The sequence below is a fragment of the Sinocyclocheilus anshuiensis genome, unplaced genomic scaffold (genome assembly GCF_001515605.1).
Source record: "Sinocyclocheilus anshuiensis isolate Anshui unplaced genomic scaffold, SAMN03320099.WGS_v1.1 scaffold958, whole genome shotgun sequence".
Classification (NCBI taxonomy): Eukaryota; Metazoa; Chordata; class Actinopteri; order Cypriniformes; family Cyprinidae; genus Sinocyclocheilus; species Sinocyclocheilus anshuiensis.
This window is the reverse complement of record NW_015539929.1, coordinates 90,458-109,470: the sequence shown is the minus strand read 5'-3', so window position 1 is coordinate 109,470 and position 19,013 is coordinate 90,458. Positions and strand designations below refer to the sequence as shown.

Here is a 19,013-nt window from a genome sequence, read left to right as displayed (position 1 = left end):
AAATAAATTTCATCCCCTCTTTCCTAACGTTGGGATCAGAAGGAAGGCAATGCAAAGACTGTTATTTTCCACAAATTGGCACTGCAGAGCATCCTGATGTTTTCAGAGACATCTTTATCGTTTGGTTTCTGCATAGATCTGCGTGTTCGACTCTCTGGTAAACTACTATCCGTGAATCGGTGGGCGGGGCTAAACAGACAGTGATGTCGATCGTCTTCTGCGGAGGTGGCGCTTATCGACCTATTACATCATATATAGGAATATTACAAAAGCTGTCGTTTTGGCAGACTGCCATCAGTATAAGCTGGTTTAAGACTAACGACAAAGTTTTGAGTTCTGAAACTTACAGGATGCTTTTATAGTACAATGACCTCTTGTGTACAATGTCAAAAGATCAAGGGAATTTTGGTTTCTCTGTTCATGACCCCTTTAAAGTCAGTGGGGTTTTGGACCCCATTGACTTCCATTTTATGGACAAATACTGTTCCACAGAAGAGTAAAGTAAGTATCAGTGGGGTTATTGTTAACGTAAACTAAATCTATGAAAAATAATTTTGTAATTGGAAAAAAGCTGTAAAAACATTTTTTTTATGAAAATCAGAAATTTTGCCTTGGCAACTAAATAAAAGAAGTTTAAATTGAAGTCAGGGTTATTATAGTTAACTAAAACTGAAACTATATATATATATATATATATATAAAATTGTTAATTAAAATAAATGTAAACTGAAATAAAATATAAAACTTTTTTTTATTTCAGCTAGTTGCCACGGCAGCATTTCTCATTTTTATTTAGTTTAACTTAATATACTAAAATAACTAAAACTAAAACTGAAATAACAATCAATAAAACTAGACAGGCATATATAAAAAATACTAAAATGACAACATTTTTTAATGAAAACTGGTTCAAAATATTAATAACAACTTTAATTGTATCTCAATGATACTATAATAACAGTAGTACTGAAGTACTAAAATTACTAATAAAATAAAATAAAAAATATGTTTTGAAATAAAAGTGAATTCAATCTGTGCATTAAACACAGAGTAAATATATAAATAAATAAAACACTTAAAATGACTGAAGCTTAAACAAATTAAATTGTAAATATAACAATAATAGAAATACAAAAGAGAAATAAAACGAATTAAAATGTCAAAAGCACGACAAAATTACTGAAATGTAAACAAAATTAAATTGTAAATATAAAAATAAAAGATCATTAAAATTTTTAATAAATACTATAATAGTATAGAAGAAAACACATTGAAAAGTTTGGTCAAAGATACATTTTTAAAACAAACAAGAAGTCAAGCGTCACTTACAATTTCTTCTCAAGAATCTAGTTAGCTGAACGGATCATTCTGATGTCATCATGACATCACAGCCCCAATCACATTATCACATGACCGCCCACATTTACATATTAACACCTAAACAGTATTTAGCTGCTTCAGTACCATTGGTAAACTACCACTGGTACACAGAGGCTAGACAATCATAAGTAAGGTCATTTACATATAGATGTCTTATAGAAGTCTCTTTTATTTAAAAGGACAGAGAGAAAGTGGGAAATAGTCATGAAACAAGTTACTACCGTGTTTTTAGTCCAAGAAACATTAAACAAACATTATACAATTACAAAAAGTGACAAATATGGCCTCTTTAATGCACTACTGATAGCCTACCAGACTGTTATTGTATGGTATCCATGCTAACGCCTGCTTCTGTTTGTTCAGGAACGGAGGCTGGACTCCCTGGTCGTCCTGGGCCGAGTGCAGCACCAGCTGTGGCATTGGGTTTGAGGTCCGTCAGCGATCCTGCAACAACCCAGCACCCCGACACGGAGGACGCGTATGTGTGGGTCAGGCACGAGAGGAGAGGTGAGTTGAGAGGAAATATGGCCTACAGGCTGTGCTTTATAGTTCTGATTCAATTCATAAAAAGGCCTCTTTGGATTCATTGGTTCGGGACTCAGGTGCTATTAATTCACTACAAAAAACTGAATCATAAGGGTCAAGTCTTCAGGAATCAGTTGGACTACACTAGCTATGCGTTATGGTTTTGTTTCACTAAGAGTCATTTGTTTGATTGTTTAACTAAACTGAACTGAATCATAAGTGTGTGTTTATTTGAGTTGACTGGAAGATGATTCGGTTTCATTTGTGTGTGATTCAGATTGTGTAATGAAAAGAATCCATGTCCTGTTCCGGTGTCCTGGGTCTCCTGGAGTGCTTGGTCCAAATGTAGTGTTCCCTGCGGTGGTGGAATCCAATCCCGCGTTCGGACCTGCGAGAACGGAAACACGTGTCCTGGTTGCCCTCTGGTAGGGTCTTCAACTGGTCATAAAAAATAAAAAAAACCCTAATATCAGAAAAAGATGCAAAAACTATGTGTGTTACTGTATCCAGGAGTATAAGGTGTGTAATTTGGACGCGTGTGCCGAAGTGAGGCGGACCACCCCGTGGACACCCTGGTACCCTGTTAATGTGACTCAGATGGGGGCGAGACAGGAGCAGAGGGTCAGGTACACCTGCAGGGCTCTCCTCGCTGACCCTCATGACCTTCAGCTCGGCAAACGCAAGATAGAGACTCGCCTCTGTCCTACCAGTGACGGAGCTGCTGCCTGCGAGACTGACGGTACACACACACAGCCTCAGAGGCACATACTCAAATATGCACACATCCTGTTAGATAGGGCGGCACCATTTGGAGGAACAATCTAATTGCTGTGATTTTCAAAAAAGAGCTCTGTTTGCTATGCTTGTTTGTAGGTACAATTTGGCCTGAAATGTTATTATATATCAATATATTAAAAATAATAATAATGATAATGATGATCTTTTTGTATACTTTTATTTAGCAATTATTATTATTATTATTATTAACAAATAAAATATCAAACAAAATAAGAATTTAATAAATAATAATAATATAATTATAATACTACTACTACTAATAATAATAATAATTATTATTTTACTAAGAAATTATAATAATAAAAAATATAAAACAAAATAAGAATTATTATTATTGGTAGTACATTAATATTTCAATTTTTATTTAATTATATTATTATTGTTGTTGTTAAAATATTAAAAAATATTAAATAAAATAGGAAATATTATATTCCCTGTAAAAAAAAATAGTATTTAAGAAAAATTATAAAATAATAATTGTATTTTACAGTACAACTGTAGAATTTACAATACCAATCTTTATGGCTGGTTTAATTTCTTAATTTTCAAGTGTTAAACCATCAAACTTTTATTTTGACGAAAATTGCAGGGAGCTCGTAAAGCTTCACTTTTGTTCACAGTAGCTCCTAAGCACTTCTCATTATTTGTATGTGTAGATGGTAGCGCATTCCTAAATGCACGTTAGATAAGTGACCCAAACTCAGTTGCAGAGATGGAGTTTGTTTGGAGCAACACTTACATGTAAACCAAGCCACTCTGAGATGCTGAAATCACTGTATCATGAGCTGCTCATGTATAAATAAACACAGTTCCGTTGTTCACTTCAAAACACACCGTGCATATATTTAACTAAATCGCAGCCTTGATAATTGCACTACGAAATATTACGATTCAGATTAACTGTGCAGCCCTACTATATGCACCCTTTTACATTTGTATAGGTCTAGTTGAGGACTTGTTGAGAATGGGTCGACCTGTGACACGAGTGCAAGGAGCCGCCTGGTCGTCATGGGAAACGTGGTCTGCGTGTTCCAAAGTGTGCTCCAAAGGCTTCCGCACACGCAAGCGCTCCTGCGCCACACCGGATGGCAAGAGCACGCTGTTCGCCTGCAGCGGAGCGCCGGTCGAGTATCAGGACTGCAACACTCAGCTGTGCCCAGGTCTGAGAGAGCCTTGTATCCTCTTAAATAAGTCACTCGTGCCCTGTTAATGGAGTAGTGTAATAATAGTGTTGTTTTTCAGTGAAGGGGGCGTGGTCATGCTGGTCTTCCTGGTCTCAGTGTTCTACTTCCTGTAGTGGCGGTCACTACCAGCGCTCCCGTACCTGCTCTAACCCTTCTCCTGCTCATTCTGGAGACATCTGCATCGGCCTGCACACGGAGGAAGCGCTCTGTAACACACACGAGTGTGAAGGTGAGAAAATCGCATAATAGCAGCATTAAGAGAATATTGATTTTTTTTAAACATTTCTTTTCCTACTTAAGGAATACATATTTGGAAACAAAATAATGTTTTAATGATAAATACATTTAAAACAGTTCTTACAAAATGTGCTTAAACACTTTCCACAGTCTTCGTCTTTACGTTTCCTGTAAAATCCAGTAATTGACCTTAACTATATCCATATATTAACTCTTTCCCCGCCAGCATTTTTGAAAAAAGTTGCCAGCCACCGCCAGCGATTTTGATGATTTTCACTAAAATTTGATGGCCTCCAGAATATTTAGTTGCCGTAAAAACTCGTCTTTGGCGGGGAAGCATTGTCTTCTAAAAGACGAGATAACTCGTCAATGGCGAGGAAAGAGTTAAACAACAATACTTAACAACAAAACAAATGTAGCATATTTCATTGGTTTATTTACGTTTATATTTTTACTACTGTCAAAAGTATTTTTGTATATTTAATAGTAACTAAACTGATTATTCAATAAACATCAAATTTTCATTTTTGGATGAACTATCCCTTTAATACGGTAAGTAATAATCTGCGTTTGATTCAATAAAAAGAACCAGCTCATAAGAGTAATTCGATTTACGAATCGATTGAACTGTACCAGTTGTTCTGTATGTGACTGATTCACTAAAAAGAACTGGTTCATAAGAGTCATTGGTTCTTGAATTGGTTGAACTTCACCTGTTGTTCTGTATGTGTTTGATTCATTAAATATAACTGGTTCATAAGAGTCATTCTTTTGGGAATTGGTTGATCGTACCAGTTAGACTCTGTGTTTGATTCACCGGTTCATAAGGGTAATTAATTCAGAAATCAAGTTTAACCCTAACTGTTCTAACAGTACTGTAATTGTTTGATTCACTAAGAATAACCAGCTCATTCAGTCGTAATTGGTTGGTCTGAACTAGTTGCACTGTATATGTGTGATTCACTTAAAAGAACTGGTTCATAAGAATAATTTGTTTGGGAATCAGTTGGACTGTACCAGTCAAAGAATCAATTTTTACAAGTCATTTTGTTTGGGAGATAAACACACTGGTTTGGGAGAAATACCCCACTTCCCCTTTAAATACTCTGCATGACTGTTCATGATGACTAAAGATTGTAAACACAATTGTGAACTGTTCTGTTTATCTTGCTCACCTGTGTCAGGTGGGTGGGGGGCATGGTCAGAGTGGTCGGAGTGTAACGAGGAGGGGCTGCAGCTCCGGATTCGTACATGTGAAATAAGCTCCGCCTCTTGCCAAGGAAACACCACAGATCAGAGACAGTGTCGACCCAATGAGAGTGCAGGTTAGTTCCTTTCCCTCTTTTTGCTCGTTTCTTTCTGGCATCTCAGACTACAGTATTGTTTCATTTTCTTAATTCTAGTGCTGTCAAAGGGACAGAAGAGGAGCATAAACTGTGGAGGTAAATCTTACATCATCCACCAGCATTCAGGTTTTGATGTGTCTAATGACCCTAGTGTAACATTTCTTTCTCTTTTGGTCTCCTGCAGGGTTTTCTCTGTTCCATTTGGTGCTGACTGGAGCGTGCTGTTTTCTGGGAGCCGTTTTGTTGTCCGTACTGGTGTATGTGTACTGTCAGAGACTCCGTAAACCCCCTCAAGAATCCGCAGTTATCCATCCCAGCACCCCCAACCACCTTCACTCTAAAGAGAACAGCTGTGTGCCCAAGAACGACTTATACACACCCATGGAGTTCAAGGTATCCCATCATGCCACAGTGTTCTCTCTGTATTACCCTTAACTGCTGGGTTGCAACTGCAATACAGATTAGTGCAGATAATAAAATCCGCTTAATCATATAATCATGTATTGTTATTATATAGAAATAAATAGGATTTAACTTTTTTAAAGGGAAGGAGAAAATGATTCCTATAATTCTAGAAACCAGAATATTCAGAATTATTATTATTATTAATTGTGCATTTTGTTTGGCTTAGACCAGGGTTCCTCCATAGGTGGGCCACATCCGACCTGTGAGAGTAAAAGGTTTGGCCCGCACTAATTTCAAATAATGTGGCATGAAAATTCAAACACAGCATAAGTAGTAGTATTAGTAGTATTTGTTCACATTTGTTTAATAAATAAGTCTTGCTACAGTTGAGAATAATTATCATATAATAATATCATATAATACAATAATTATCATATTTTTATATTATAGTATTATTTTTAATGTAATAATAATAATTATTATTATTATTCACTTTTGTTCACTAAGTTGGGTTCACTTGACATCTGATGTGAAATCAGGGTCTGAAACAGTTGAGAATCGCACCTTTCTCTAATCTGTCTCAAAGGAATCCGTCTTTTCTATCATTCCTCATTTTCCGGTTTCCTCTTTTCCCTCAGAGCGTTGACATCACAGGACCGCTGCAGCATGATGCAAAACATGCTGTGGCCTTTGAAATATTGAAGAGACTTTCGACATCTTGTGTGCTCACTTTCTGTGCTTTCTCCCTGTTCCCCGCAGACTCTGAATAAGAATAACCTGCTTCCACCAGATGAAAGCTGCAACTTCTTCCCATCAGCGTTACCGCAGACCAACGTCTACGCCACCACATATTACCCGTCTCCTTTGGGCAAATACGACTTCCCTTCCATGGATTCACCTTGCAGCTACATGCACAGCTGATGCACGGACACACATCTCATGCTTTCTTAGGGCAGTGTGACCACGGTTACGCCCCCTCATCCATCCATGCAGATGCATTGGAAAATGCATGGATCCACAGGAAGGCTGAGCGCATAATCTGCATCTCAAACGGTGCAGGAAAATGCAAAGGAGTGATGTTCGGATAAGATGGGCCCATGTAGATTTCTTGTAGCATTTCCTTTCCTAAATGTCATCTCGAACTGGAAGTCACGGGTTCAGCTGATCACATGCGTCGTAATAACTACAGACTGACACTCACAAAGCATGCACACTTCTTACAATGCAAAGGAGCAAGAGGAATTCTGGGATCAAGTTTAAAACTGTATTGTGATGTACTACTTTATGTGCTGGCGTCTTTGCGTTGTTCTTCATAATCGAAAAACTGCAACGCAGAACTCGCTTTGAGACGTAAAGCATGAAGGCTTCCAGACAGCTGTGACGTCTCACAGTAAGCCTGAACATCTGTTTCCCTTATTTGTTCCTGGTTTACGTTTTTTTCTGCTCCAGAACTCCAAGAACTACAAGGACACGAGATTCATGAAATCAGGATGACCGGTGATGCGGCAAAAAACAAACAATGGTTTTGCTTTGCCTTCAGTGGAAGATGTTTTGAAGGATGTTCATGCTGCTCCTTCCCATACAATGAAGTATTCAGGGCCTGTCAAGCTCACAAATATACAAAACCGTGCTATAAAAGTATCAAAAAAGTCACCCCTATGGCTTATGCACCATATTCCAAGTCTGAAACATGCAGTAGTTTTAAATGAGAAACTGAAATTTAAGTTACCTGCTTAAATCTTTAAAAATTCAAATTCACATATTCAAACTTTTTCAAACAAATATTTTGCACATTCTTCTTTTTCTTCAAAACAAACTTGATGAAATGGCATGAGGATGAGTAAATAAAATATAAACATTTTGGTCAATCATTTCAAACGAGTTGCTACTGAAACATGGCAGTCTGAAACAGCTCTGTGTGAGTGTTATTGAATCTAAAGGGATGTACGTTTGTAAGTATGTGTATATTTGTAGCTGGCATTATATATTTATACACAAATGATGACATTTTTTTTTTTTTTTGATGGAATCAGGTATTTTTTTCCTTGCTATAACTCCACAGTGAACATATGAGAGCAGCAACTGTTGTCTTCAGTACACTACGAATGCTCAGATTTACACTTATTTCTTGCTATTACAGTTTTGTTTTTTTTTCTGTCTGGGATTGTGTACAGTACATGTTTAATGAAATATTTTAAGCTAATTCTTTCCAGTGAGCCCATATGAACTTCAATGCAGACGCAGACAGTCTGGTGGGATGTTGAATATGACATTAGAGCGGAAGCGGCCGCGGTCGTGTGTATAGTGTGTATCGTGAGCTGGACACTTGCTGATGATGCTTTTTTACGCTGATGTTGCATGGATGCTGCATTATCTGAATGCAGACAGTTCTCTATGCAATAAAAAAAGAAAATGGTTTTCCAACACATGATCACTGCCTTTATACACTGTGACCTTTTGCCATGTTTTTATATGTTGTACATTGTAAAAATAAATACATATCCAGCTGGGTGTCAAAACACCACAATTTACTTTTCTGTCAATCTATCTAGATAGAATCTATCTATCGTTCTATCATTCTATCTATCGTTCTATTGTTCTGTCTATCTGTCTTTCAGTATTTCTATCGTTTTTCCATCTACACATCTATCTATCTACACATTAATCTATCTATCTATCTATCTATCTGTCTGTCTGTGTCTGTTCTGTCTATCCATCTTTTGGTATTTCTATCTATCTATCTGTCTGTTCTGTCTATCCATCTTTCGGTATTTCTATCTATCTATCTCTATCGGTATTTCTATCTATATCCATCTTTCGGTATTTCTATCTATCTATCTATCTATCTATCTATCTATCTAGCTATCGGTATTTCTATCTATCTATCCTTCCTTCTGTATTTCTATCGGTATTTATATCTATATCCATCTTTCGGTATTTCTATCTATCTATCCATCTTTCGTTATATCTATCTATCTATCTATCGGTATTTCTATCTATCCATCTTTCGGTATTTCTATCTATCGGTATTTATATTTGTCTATCTATCTATCTTTCGGTATTTCTATCTATCGGTATTTCTATCTATCTATCTATCCATCTTTCGGTATTTCTATCTATCGGTATTTATATTTGTCTATCTATCTATCTTTCTATCTTTCGGTATTTCTATCTATCGGTATTTCTATCTATCTATCTAGCCATCTTTCGGTATTTCTATCTATCTTTCGGTATTTCTATCTATCTATCTATCGGTATTTCTATCTATCTATCTATCGGTATTTATATCTATCGGTATTTCTGTCTATCTTTCGGTATTTCTATCTATCGGTATTTCTATATCCATCTTTCGGTATTTCTATCTATCTATCTTTCGGTATTTCTATCTATCTATCTGTCCTTCGGTATTTCTATCTATCTATCTATCGGTATTTATATCTATCTATCTATCTATCCATCTTTCGGTATTTCTATCTATCTATCTATCGGTATTTATATCTATCGGTATTTATATCTATATTTCGGTATTTATATCTATCGGTATTTCTATCTATCCATCTTTCGGTATTTCTATCTATCTTTCGGTATATCTATCTATCTTTCGGTATTTCTATCTATCTGTCCTTCGGTATTTCTAGCTATCTATCTATCTATCTATCTATCTATCTATCTGTCCTTTGGTATTCTATCTATCTATCTATCTATCTGTCCTTCGGTATTTCTATCTATCCATCTATCTATCTGTCTGCCTGACTGTCTGTCTGTCTGTCTGTCAGTCGTTCTAGCATTCTTGTGTTGATATGTGTGGTTGTGTTGAGTGTGAAGGATTGTCCAGCGCAGGGAAAGGTTAATAACTCTGGTCATTAACTGTACTGTAGAGTTGATTACAGAGCGGCTGTGTTCTCTCGTGCACGTCGTGTCCTCGAGGCCGAGCCTGCAGATGAGTATTTAAAGTCTTCACTTCGCTCCATGTGATAAATGATGTTTGCGGTTCTAACAGTAGGTAAGTGATATGGCTTTTTAATGAGCTGTTTACTGTTTAGAGGTTTTCCTCTCTAATGGGAGGAAACTAACCATTACCCAGCAGCTGGAGGGAGTTATCAGAGCAGACGGGCTATTTGAACTCAGACCTGCTGTGGCCTCCAGACACACCACTAATGAAAGCTGCTCAGAGGCTCCTCCTGAACTAACACTCACACATGCAGCACAGAGCATTTATCTGCACTCTCACAAATAAGGTGCAAAACTGTACCTTCAGGGGAACAACAGCTTGTCAGTGGGGCAGTACCTTTAAAGGGACATCTTTGTACATTGTTTACCCCAGAGGGTTCATAATAGTACCATAAGAGTACATATTACTGCGCTAATGTACCAATATGCATCCTTTAGGGGTAAAGAAGTTGCAAATATGTCCTTTTGAGGGGACAGCCCTAGTGAAAAGCTGTTGTACCCCTACTGTTATTTCTGACAGTGTGCAAGGGGAAAAAAAAAAAACTGTCTTCACCATAAAATTAAAAGAAATACATTATTTTTTGCATTGTTAATTTAAATTAAGTGCATTTTCCCCAAAATTCTTATTACCATAATGCATTAAGACGTTTGAGCTTTTTGTAAGTCTCATTATTCCCAATTGTGATTAGATTATCAGTAATGTTAAATAATGTTTTACTATGTAAATCGTAAAACAGTAAAAGAAGTCATTTTTCAATTAGGTATATTTTATTATATTACAATTTCAATATTATATCAATATGATTATTTATTTAATAAAATAAGAAATAAAAGGAAAAATATGTTTGGAATGACTTGAGATGACATTCATTTTTGAGAAATGGGAAAAAAATTATATGAAAATAATAAAACCTTGTACACAGACAAATGTAACAACTACTTTTATGTATCTAACATGTACTAAGCTACTGAGCTATGCTTTGATGCAACCTCCCAACTTTTCAAACATAAAATATCATAATGAAATACTATCAAACTATTCATCTGTTGAATATATTGACAAATTTGGCATTTCTTTCACAAAACAAATGGAGTTCATGTAGTAGCCATTTTTTTCTGTTGATGCTAGATGCTAATAGAACAATTGTGTTAAATACATTCTATTATTAATCCCCCATAACATTACAATTGAAAATATTTTAATTTTTTAAACCAAATAGCAGTTACAATTGCTGGACATGTTTTGTCCCATGTCTCAAGAATCAGAGGTGAGTAATTAATGTTGTACTCACTTTAAAGCAGCACTATGTAACTTTTTCTGTGTTCAAAATTTGCAAAATGTATATAATGAGCGAGTACATCATGAATTCATCTTCCAAACCGCGTTTTTGCAGCAGGATAACTGTCTTTTATAAGTCGTAAAAAGCACACTTCATACGAGCTACAGCTGCTATCCAGTCCAAGGTCAATTCATCATTTAAGAAGCTTCTCTGGCTTTTTGCCCAGGAGTCGATGACTGTGACCTTCTGCAGATGTAGAGATCTGGAGATGAGGAGGAACTCAATTAAAATGGTTCAATCAGCTTGTACATTTCAGAGTCTCTGACATGGAAGCGAGAAGAAATACCGGCCAGTTCTTGATATCTGAGGGGTGATGCTGGATTTTTGGAGCCTGCTATGTAGAAATCAGCTGCGATGGTCACAGATGTGTGGATGATTGAACACAGATGAGGAGTTTTGGAGCCACAGCCGTTAGCTTGACATGCAGCACCCAAACACCACACTCACTCAAAGAAGAAACTTCTCAAGAACATCATGCGGATTCTAAGAAGTGATGGCTGCATTGCCAAAATATTAAGATTGCCTTGATTTCTACAGATGTGATAAACTCACTCAATACACACACACACACACCCATGATGCTGGTGAGACTAAAGACATCTTTTAGAGGTTATGAAAGTCCCTGAACAGTGTCAGTGAGCAGACGAACAAAAACCGAGTGAAACATGCTCACAGCGTCCCAAACACAAACACTGCTGGAATGAAGGATCTCTGTGCACAGACTATCGACTCTCTGACTGAACAGAGACATACGGCCTCATTAACATGTCTTGATTATTTACTGATTCATTTGTTTTCATTTGTAGTTTGTTAAAAGAGTAAATGGATGGGATAGATTTCCGAGCACTTTATTAATTGCTTTGGAACTCCATTTAGACTTATTGCAGGGCCGATCAAAAGCGCTGCTCATCATTTATCATCACACACATAAACACAAAGAGAGTGTGTGTTTAGGCCTCGAATCTTCAAAAGCACAAGAGGAGCAGGGTGATAGTCAGAGACGCTTTTTGTCATTGTGCTGAATGGTAAAAAAGTTGCCCAGTTTACATGAATTCACCCTATGGTTCATAACCAATAAATCTGCATGTTAAACATACAGTAAACAGTCATGTGAGGTGCATAGAAATATATATATAATGAGTAGAATCAAATCACTGACTCAAGATAATATCCTTTAAATGGTAAATAATACTTTTTCCATATAAAACCCATCATTTTATAATATAAACATCACATTTTCATTTCATATAGTACAGTAAGTTTTTTTTTTACAGGTTATTACTGTGAGTACAGTATACTTATATACTGTCTCCACTCAGGTCCGGTGGGTGATGACCGATATGAAAATGAAATCATTCATGAGAGATTTCAAGCACGTTTCAAGTCAGTCACGAATGAAGGACTTAAAGGGATAGTTCACCCAAAAATGAAAATTCTGTCATCATTTACTCACCCTCATGTCGTTCCAAACCTGTACGAGTTGCTTTCTTATGTTGAACACAAAAGAAGATATTTTGAAGAATCAAACAGTTGGTGGTTGCCATTGACTTCCATAGTATTTTTTCCCCCTAACATTACTATGGAAGTCAATGGCAACCGCCAACTGTTTGATTCTTCAAAATATCTTCTTTTATGTTCAACATAAGAAAGCAACTCGTACAGGTTTGGAACGACATGAGGGTGAGTAAATGATGACAGAATTTTCATTTTTGGGTGAACTATCCCTTTAACTCCACATTAGCAGCTCAACACCGCCCTCTGCTGTCCACACTCACATACAGTAATACTGACACTTTTATGAAACGATTGATTGATTGTTTATCCTGGCCAGACACGAGCAAAAGATTGAACAGAATACTAAAGAGAGAAAACAGGATGAAGGGGGAACTAATGAAGCATAAACTGCTTGCATAGGCTACATTTCAAACAATTAATAACACGAATTTGTGTTTGAGAGAGACTTTATTGCAATTTATTAATAGTATTTGAACATTGTTACTATTTCTTAAGGAGTATGCATTACACAGTTAATAAACAAATCATATCTTATAAAATCGACAAATCCTTTGGTGGGGTTGGTAATCCTTTATTTATTTATTTTAATTTAACTGGCCTATTTGAAAATGAACTATTTACAGTTTGACCTTATTCTGATGCTACTCTTCTCCTCGGTCCTTGCTATTCATTTCTCATTTGCAATTCTTCATTCTGCATAGCAACACCCTGGCAACCACTTGTAACAGTCTAGTGTTATGGTGCCAAATTTTGCACAGGCGCTCAGCTTTTCCTCAGAAAATCTATAATGTGTATTTCACTTGATTCTTTCATTTACTTCCTACACATGTAGTACAATGTGCAAATGAAGAGGAATGCGAACGCGGGCCTGATTTTCTTCCCAGACCTGCTCAGTGAGTGTCTCACCCTCATCCAGTTAGACCGGAGACACAGACACACACACACACACTCACAGCTGGAGCATTTACACCGACTCTGTCCCAGGTGCGTGTGGAATACATTAGACTTAACTTTATTTTATTACAGTATTCTGAATTTACACCCTCAGAATGAGTGCTCGTCTATGGACTGAGGAGCAGTTTAACTGCCCCGTCTGTCTGGATCTGCCCTCTGACCCCGTGACCATCCCGTGCGGTCACAGTTACTGCAAGGCCTGCATCGCAGATTACTGGGAGAATGAAGGCAGGAAAAACGGCACCTACAGCTGCCCAGAATGCCGGCAGACCTTCAACCCTCGTCCCACTCTCTGCCGGAACACCATGCTGGCCGAAGCCGTGGAGCAGCTACGCCGAGGGGCCCTCAGCTCCACTGGGCGAGAGTCCATCAAGAGCGCCCGGAGCGCCGCGTCCTCTGCGTCTGAGCGTGCGCACACACGGAGCAAAGGGGCATCGAAAAAGCTGCCAGGTTCGGCAGTGCCCTGTGACCGCTGCCCGGAGCCCAGAGCGGCCGTGAAGACGTGTTTGGTGTGCATGGCATCATTCTGCGAGATTCACCTGAAGCCTCATAACACGCAGGAGAAGCTGAAGAACCACGAGCTGATCTCACCCACCGGTGACCTGAGTCAGAAGATCTGCCCCGAGCACAAGTACCTGCAGGAGTTCTTCTGCCGCTCGTGTCAGATGTACGTGTGCTGGCTGTGCACCAGTAACCAGCACAAGGGCCACGAGAGCGTCTCAACACAGGCAGAGAGAAACGAGAAGCAGGTGGGAACCACATCAAACATCCTCACAAATATAGTAACTATAGTAGTCTAAAAAATAAAATAAGAATTTAATCAGAATGTAAAAGGTTCATAATTGTGACCCTGGACCACTAAACCAGTCATTAGGGTCAATTTTCTGAAATTGAGATTTATACATCATCTGAATAAGCTGAATAAATAAGCTTTCCATTGATGTATGGTTTGTTAGGATCGGACAATATTTGGCCGAGATACAACTGTTTGAAAATCTGGAATCTGGGGGTGCAAAAAAAAGAAAAATATAGAGAAAATCGCCTTTAAAGTTGTCCAAATGAAGTTCTTAGCAACGCATATTACTAATGAAAAATTAAGTTTTGATATATTTATGGTAGGACATTTATAAAATATCTGCATGGAACATGATCTTTACTTAATATCCTAATGATTTTTGGCATTAAAAAAATCGATAATTTTGACCCATACAATGTATTTTTACTACAACTACTTAAGACTTGTTTTATGGAAGTCTGAAAATTTCCGGATTTCCCAGGAAACGGCATACTTCTTGCGTGTTTACATCATATCCGTAAATAAAGAATATAAGGTCATACCTCTTGTTTTATTTTCGATCCGATACCGATATTTTCAAGCCCAGTATCGTCGATATCGATACCGATACCGATACTTCTAAACTAAATGGATCTTTTAAATTATTAAAAGAATATAATCAGTAATTATACTCACTTAATATTAGATTTTAAAGCCATGTTTTTTAACATTTCATCTTTTTTGTTTACACTTTAGAAATAAAATATACTATAATTGTATATTTTAGCCCTTTACTGGGGCAGTAACCTCAAAGGTGCAACTATACCCCTTTTTTTAAGTCTCATGCTCACCAAGGCTGCACTTATTTGAAGGGGGGGGAGACAGTAAAAGCAGCAATATTGAGAAATATAAAAATTAAAAATAACTATTTTCTATTTTAATATATTTTCAAATGTAATTTAAAATGTATCTGTGATCAAAGCTGAATTTTCAGCATCATTACTCCAGTCTTCAGTGTCACATGATCCTTCAGAAATAATTATAATATTTGCTGCTCAAGAAACATTTATTATTATTGCTGCTTCATATTTGTGTGGAAACCGTGATGCATTTTTCAGAATTAATTTTATATATAGTAACAATGTTATGTAGGCTAATGTAATAATGTGGCAATGGTTTCTTAAGTTCTACTTACGCTTCTGATGCTTTTGGGAAACGCAGCCCTATTTGCACAAGCACTCTGAGCCATGCCTCTGCAGCGAACGCTGTCTGTGATTGGTTGGTTCTGTCTTTCAGCATTTGCTTGTGTTCCGATGAGCAGGAGAAACGGTTCTATCCAACACAATTATTCGCTAATATAGTCTATTTTTCCACTTAGAAGCTTATTTTATGCACCGAATTTCTTGATAAGTAAATAAAATTAATGGTTAAAAAAATGCACTTTAGAATCGATATTTTTATGTGAGGATCGATCCTTTCGATACAACATCAGTATCGAAAGTATCGATACTTAAGGATCGATCCGCCCGTCCCTAAAGGTCAGGCTACTACTAAAGCCACAAGAACTGAACCTGAAGTTTGCATGCAAAAAAGGAAAACGACAGTACTTAATAAAACACAAATTAACATAGCTTGCAATGAAGCACATTTGCTGTTCATTGACTAGGTTCACAAAACAATGTTTATGATGGTGGTAACGATGCCAAAAAATACATAGTGTAGCTTTAAACATGTTACATTTTGGTACTTGAGAGCTGAACAAACCCATAACCTTAACATGGTATAATCATAATATTTGTTAGCAGCATTATAATTATGGACGCACAATATATTGGTGCCATATTGGTTATCAGCCAATATTAAATGTGTTTTATTTGTATCTGTAGCATAAATTATATTGGAGATATATCAGCTGATATGGGATAATTTAAAAATACTGTTAAATGCAATTTTTAACAACTCTCAAAATAAATATCCCTTTATACTGTATGTTATAATACTGTGATGCATACATTCAGTTTTTTATTAATTTAGATAAAATATTGCAGAATTGTAATTGTGGCCATTTATTGAAACAAAAATAATTATTAGCAAAACTTTTAATGTCAGTGCATCCCTATTGTAGTTCCCTATTATACTGAAATAAATAAATCCCTATTATAATTCAGTAGTATTCTTAAATGTAATTATGGTAAATAAATTTCATGATCTTCAAGTACCATAGTATATATTAAAGCGAATTTCAACAAGGTGCACAAATGCTCAGCTTCTTCCTTTTCCACGACAACTGCTTTGAGGAATCTTTATTTTTGACATCTGTCATAACGTCAGTGAGTCTGGAAAATGATCATGTATGCAAGGCAGTGACATCATTCAGAAAAATGCTCTTTCACTGCCACTGTTTGATCAGCCTGACTCACCTTTAGCTTTTGCCTGACGTGTTGTAGTACTGTGTCAGCCTGTTTTAGTATTGATGAACTAGTCTTGTTCCACTCACACTCATTCCAGTCCACATTCCAGTCTATTCTGAACTCTTGTTTTGTGTCCTAATCTTTGTTATTGAATTAGAAAGAGCTGGGTGCAGTTCTGTCTGAGAACCATCAGCGACTCCAGGACAGAGAGAGAGAACTGAAAGACATGAAGAAAGTCTTAGACACACTCACGGTAAAAAATCAGCAAAAAAAAAAAACAGTATTGAAGCATATTCTGTTGGTTTTATGAGTTGCATCTCACACAATCATGATCTTTAAAGGGAAAGTTCACCCAAAAATAACAATTCTGTCATCATTTACTCATAAGACTTTGGTTAAAAGATCTAAAATATCATAAAGGTGTGTTGTGGTTTAATTCAAGACTTCTGAAGAGATACAATGGCTTTACATGATGAACAGATTTAACTTAGCCTTTTACTTACATGTAAACAATGATCGATACATGCAATACATGTATGAGCATGTCACATATGGTAAACATGGAAGCTCAAATGTGCACGTATGAACCAATGACAAACACACAAGCTTCAGTGTTTACCTTATGTGATGTGCTCTATATATGTGTGTTAATATATGCAAATAAAAGCCTGAAATAAGTCTGTTCATCACACAACCCTGTTGAAAAAAACCAGCATATGCTGGTTAGGTATGTTTTGAAGCATGGCTGCTGGTTTGAGCTGGTTCTTAGCTGGTCATGTGCTGGTCCTAAGCAACTAGATCCTGCTCAGGACCAGCACATGACCAGCTCAAACCAGCAGCCATGCTTCAAAACATACCTAACCAGCATATGCTGGATTTTTCAACAGGGAAAGCAATCATATCTCTTCACAAGACTTGGATTTTCTCTCACTTTTTTTTTACAAAACCTTTTTTAGTTTTGGATCTGTACTCTCAACGGAAATACAGAAACCTCTCAGGCTTCATTAGAAATGTTTGAATTTGTTATAAAGACTTACCAAAGTCTTATGGGTTTATGGGTAAATTACATTTTTTGCTGAGCTATCCCTGTAAGGTCTGAGCATCCTCTGTGTGTGTGTGTGTGTGTAGAGGTCCTCAGGAACAGTGCGGGACGAGGCGGACGTGGTCCTGTCGGAGCTCCAGGAGTCAGTGCAGCGGATGCTGGAGCTGCTCCAGGACGTGATGGTCTCCACTGCGCAGGAGAAACTCAACGAGGCCCAGGAAGTGGTGACCAAACTGGAGGCCGAAGTCAAACAGCTTAAGAAAAAAGACGGAGAACTGAAAGAGCTCATCAACTGCCAGGACAGTATCTACTTCCTGAAGGTTAGATGATGGTTTCATCAGATTTGGTGACGTGGGGTTTACAAAACTGAGAGCTGGTGTCACAGAGAGCACATGAATGATCTTCTCATACCTCGTCTCCACAGACGTATCAGTCTCTGTGCTGCCCGCTGGAAGGAGGAGAGCTGGGAGCTGTAACCGTGAACCCTGAAGCCACGTTTGATCCTGTCAGGAGCGTCGTCGTCCAGCTGAGGGAGAAAGTGGAGGAGATGTGTGACCAGGAGCTGGACAAGGTCAACAAGACAGGTACAAACACACACAGGTCTCACAATCACACACACGCACACTGAACTGCTGTCATGTACAGGGTCACCATAGGGTCATTATCTGTGTCTGTCCTCAGTGTACAACACCACAGCGTTCACAGTTGCAGACCGCAACGGACAGAAAACAGGAGGCATAATGAAACGTAAGTCAATTTCACTACAGTTCATTTGGTGACAAAAATGTTTACTTTTGTCAAATTCAAAGTGGAATGAATGTTTTATACACAGTATTGCCAATGCAAAGATATAATTGACAACAGAGACTAGAGACATGGAAAAAAGATAATTTGAAGAAAAGATATTAAAAGATAAATTATTATAAAATCTTTTAATACAATCTTATTATAAAAATAAATAAAAAGTGTAAAATTATTTTAATATATTTATATATACAAACAAAATTAAATTAATATAAATTTTTTTTGCATCACAGTGTTTTCTGGAAAAGGAGCCAGAGCCACTCGTGCACAAGGTATGAAAACAATTAATAAAACTATTTTTTATTTAATTTATTATTTTTATTTTTTTCTCTTAGAGTTGCTAATG

At 37.1% G+C, this 19,013-nt stretch overlaps 2 protein-coding genes across 2 annotated transcripts in view; both read left to right on the top strand.

Moving 5' to 3' along the window:
- sema5bb (sema domain, seven thrombospondin repeats (type 1 and type 1-like), transmembrane domain (TM) and short cytoplasmic domain, (semaphorin) 5Bb) overlaps positions 1 to 7,179 on the top strand; it is a 63,744-nt gene extending 56,565 nt beyond the window's left edge. The window contains exons 14-22 of the mRNA XM_016483852.1: positions 1,744 to 1,887; positions 2,183 to 2,330; positions 2,416 to 2,644; positions 3,645 to 3,863; positions 3,946 to 4,116; positions 5,309 to 5,449; positions 5,528 to 5,566; positions 5,655 to 5,863; positions 6,635 to 7,179. Of these exons, the coding sequence (XP_016339338.1) occupies positions 1,744 to 1,887; positions 2,183 to 2,330; positions 2,416 to 2,644; positions 3,645 to 3,863; positions 3,946 to 4,116; positions 5,309 to 5,449; positions 5,528 to 5,566; positions 5,655 to 5,863; positions 6,635 to 6,796 (1,462 nt within the window). The 3' untranslated portion in view covers positions 6,797 to 7,179. The remainder of the gene's footprint in view (positions 1 to 1,743; positions 1,888 to 2,182; positions 2,331 to 2,415; positions 2,645 to 3,644; positions 3,864 to 3,945; positions 4,117 to 5,308; positions 5,450 to 5,527; positions 5,567 to 5,654; positions 5,864 to 6,634) is intronic.
- Positions 7,180 to 13,655: 6,476 nt separating this feature from the next.
- The window catches only part of LOC107686775 (uncharacterized), a 10,464-nt gene continuing 5,106 nt past the window's right edge, over positions 13,656 to 19,013 (top strand). Inside the window, exons 1-6 of the mRNA XM_016483892.1 lie at positions 13,656 to 14,384; positions 16,979 to 17,074; positions 17,950 to 18,183; positions 18,288 to 18,447; positions 18,545 to 18,610; positions 18,901 to 18,954. Of these exons, the coding sequence (XP_016339378.1) occupies positions 13,731 to 14,384; positions 16,979 to 17,074; positions 17,950 to 18,183; positions 18,288 to 18,447; positions 18,545 to 18,610; positions 18,901 to 18,954 (1,264 nt within the window). The 5' untranslated portion in view covers positions 13,656 to 13,730. The remainder of the gene's footprint in view (positions 14,385 to 16,978; positions 17,075 to 17,949; positions 18,184 to 18,287; positions 18,448 to 18,544; positions 18,611 to 18,900; positions 18,955 to 19,013) is intronic.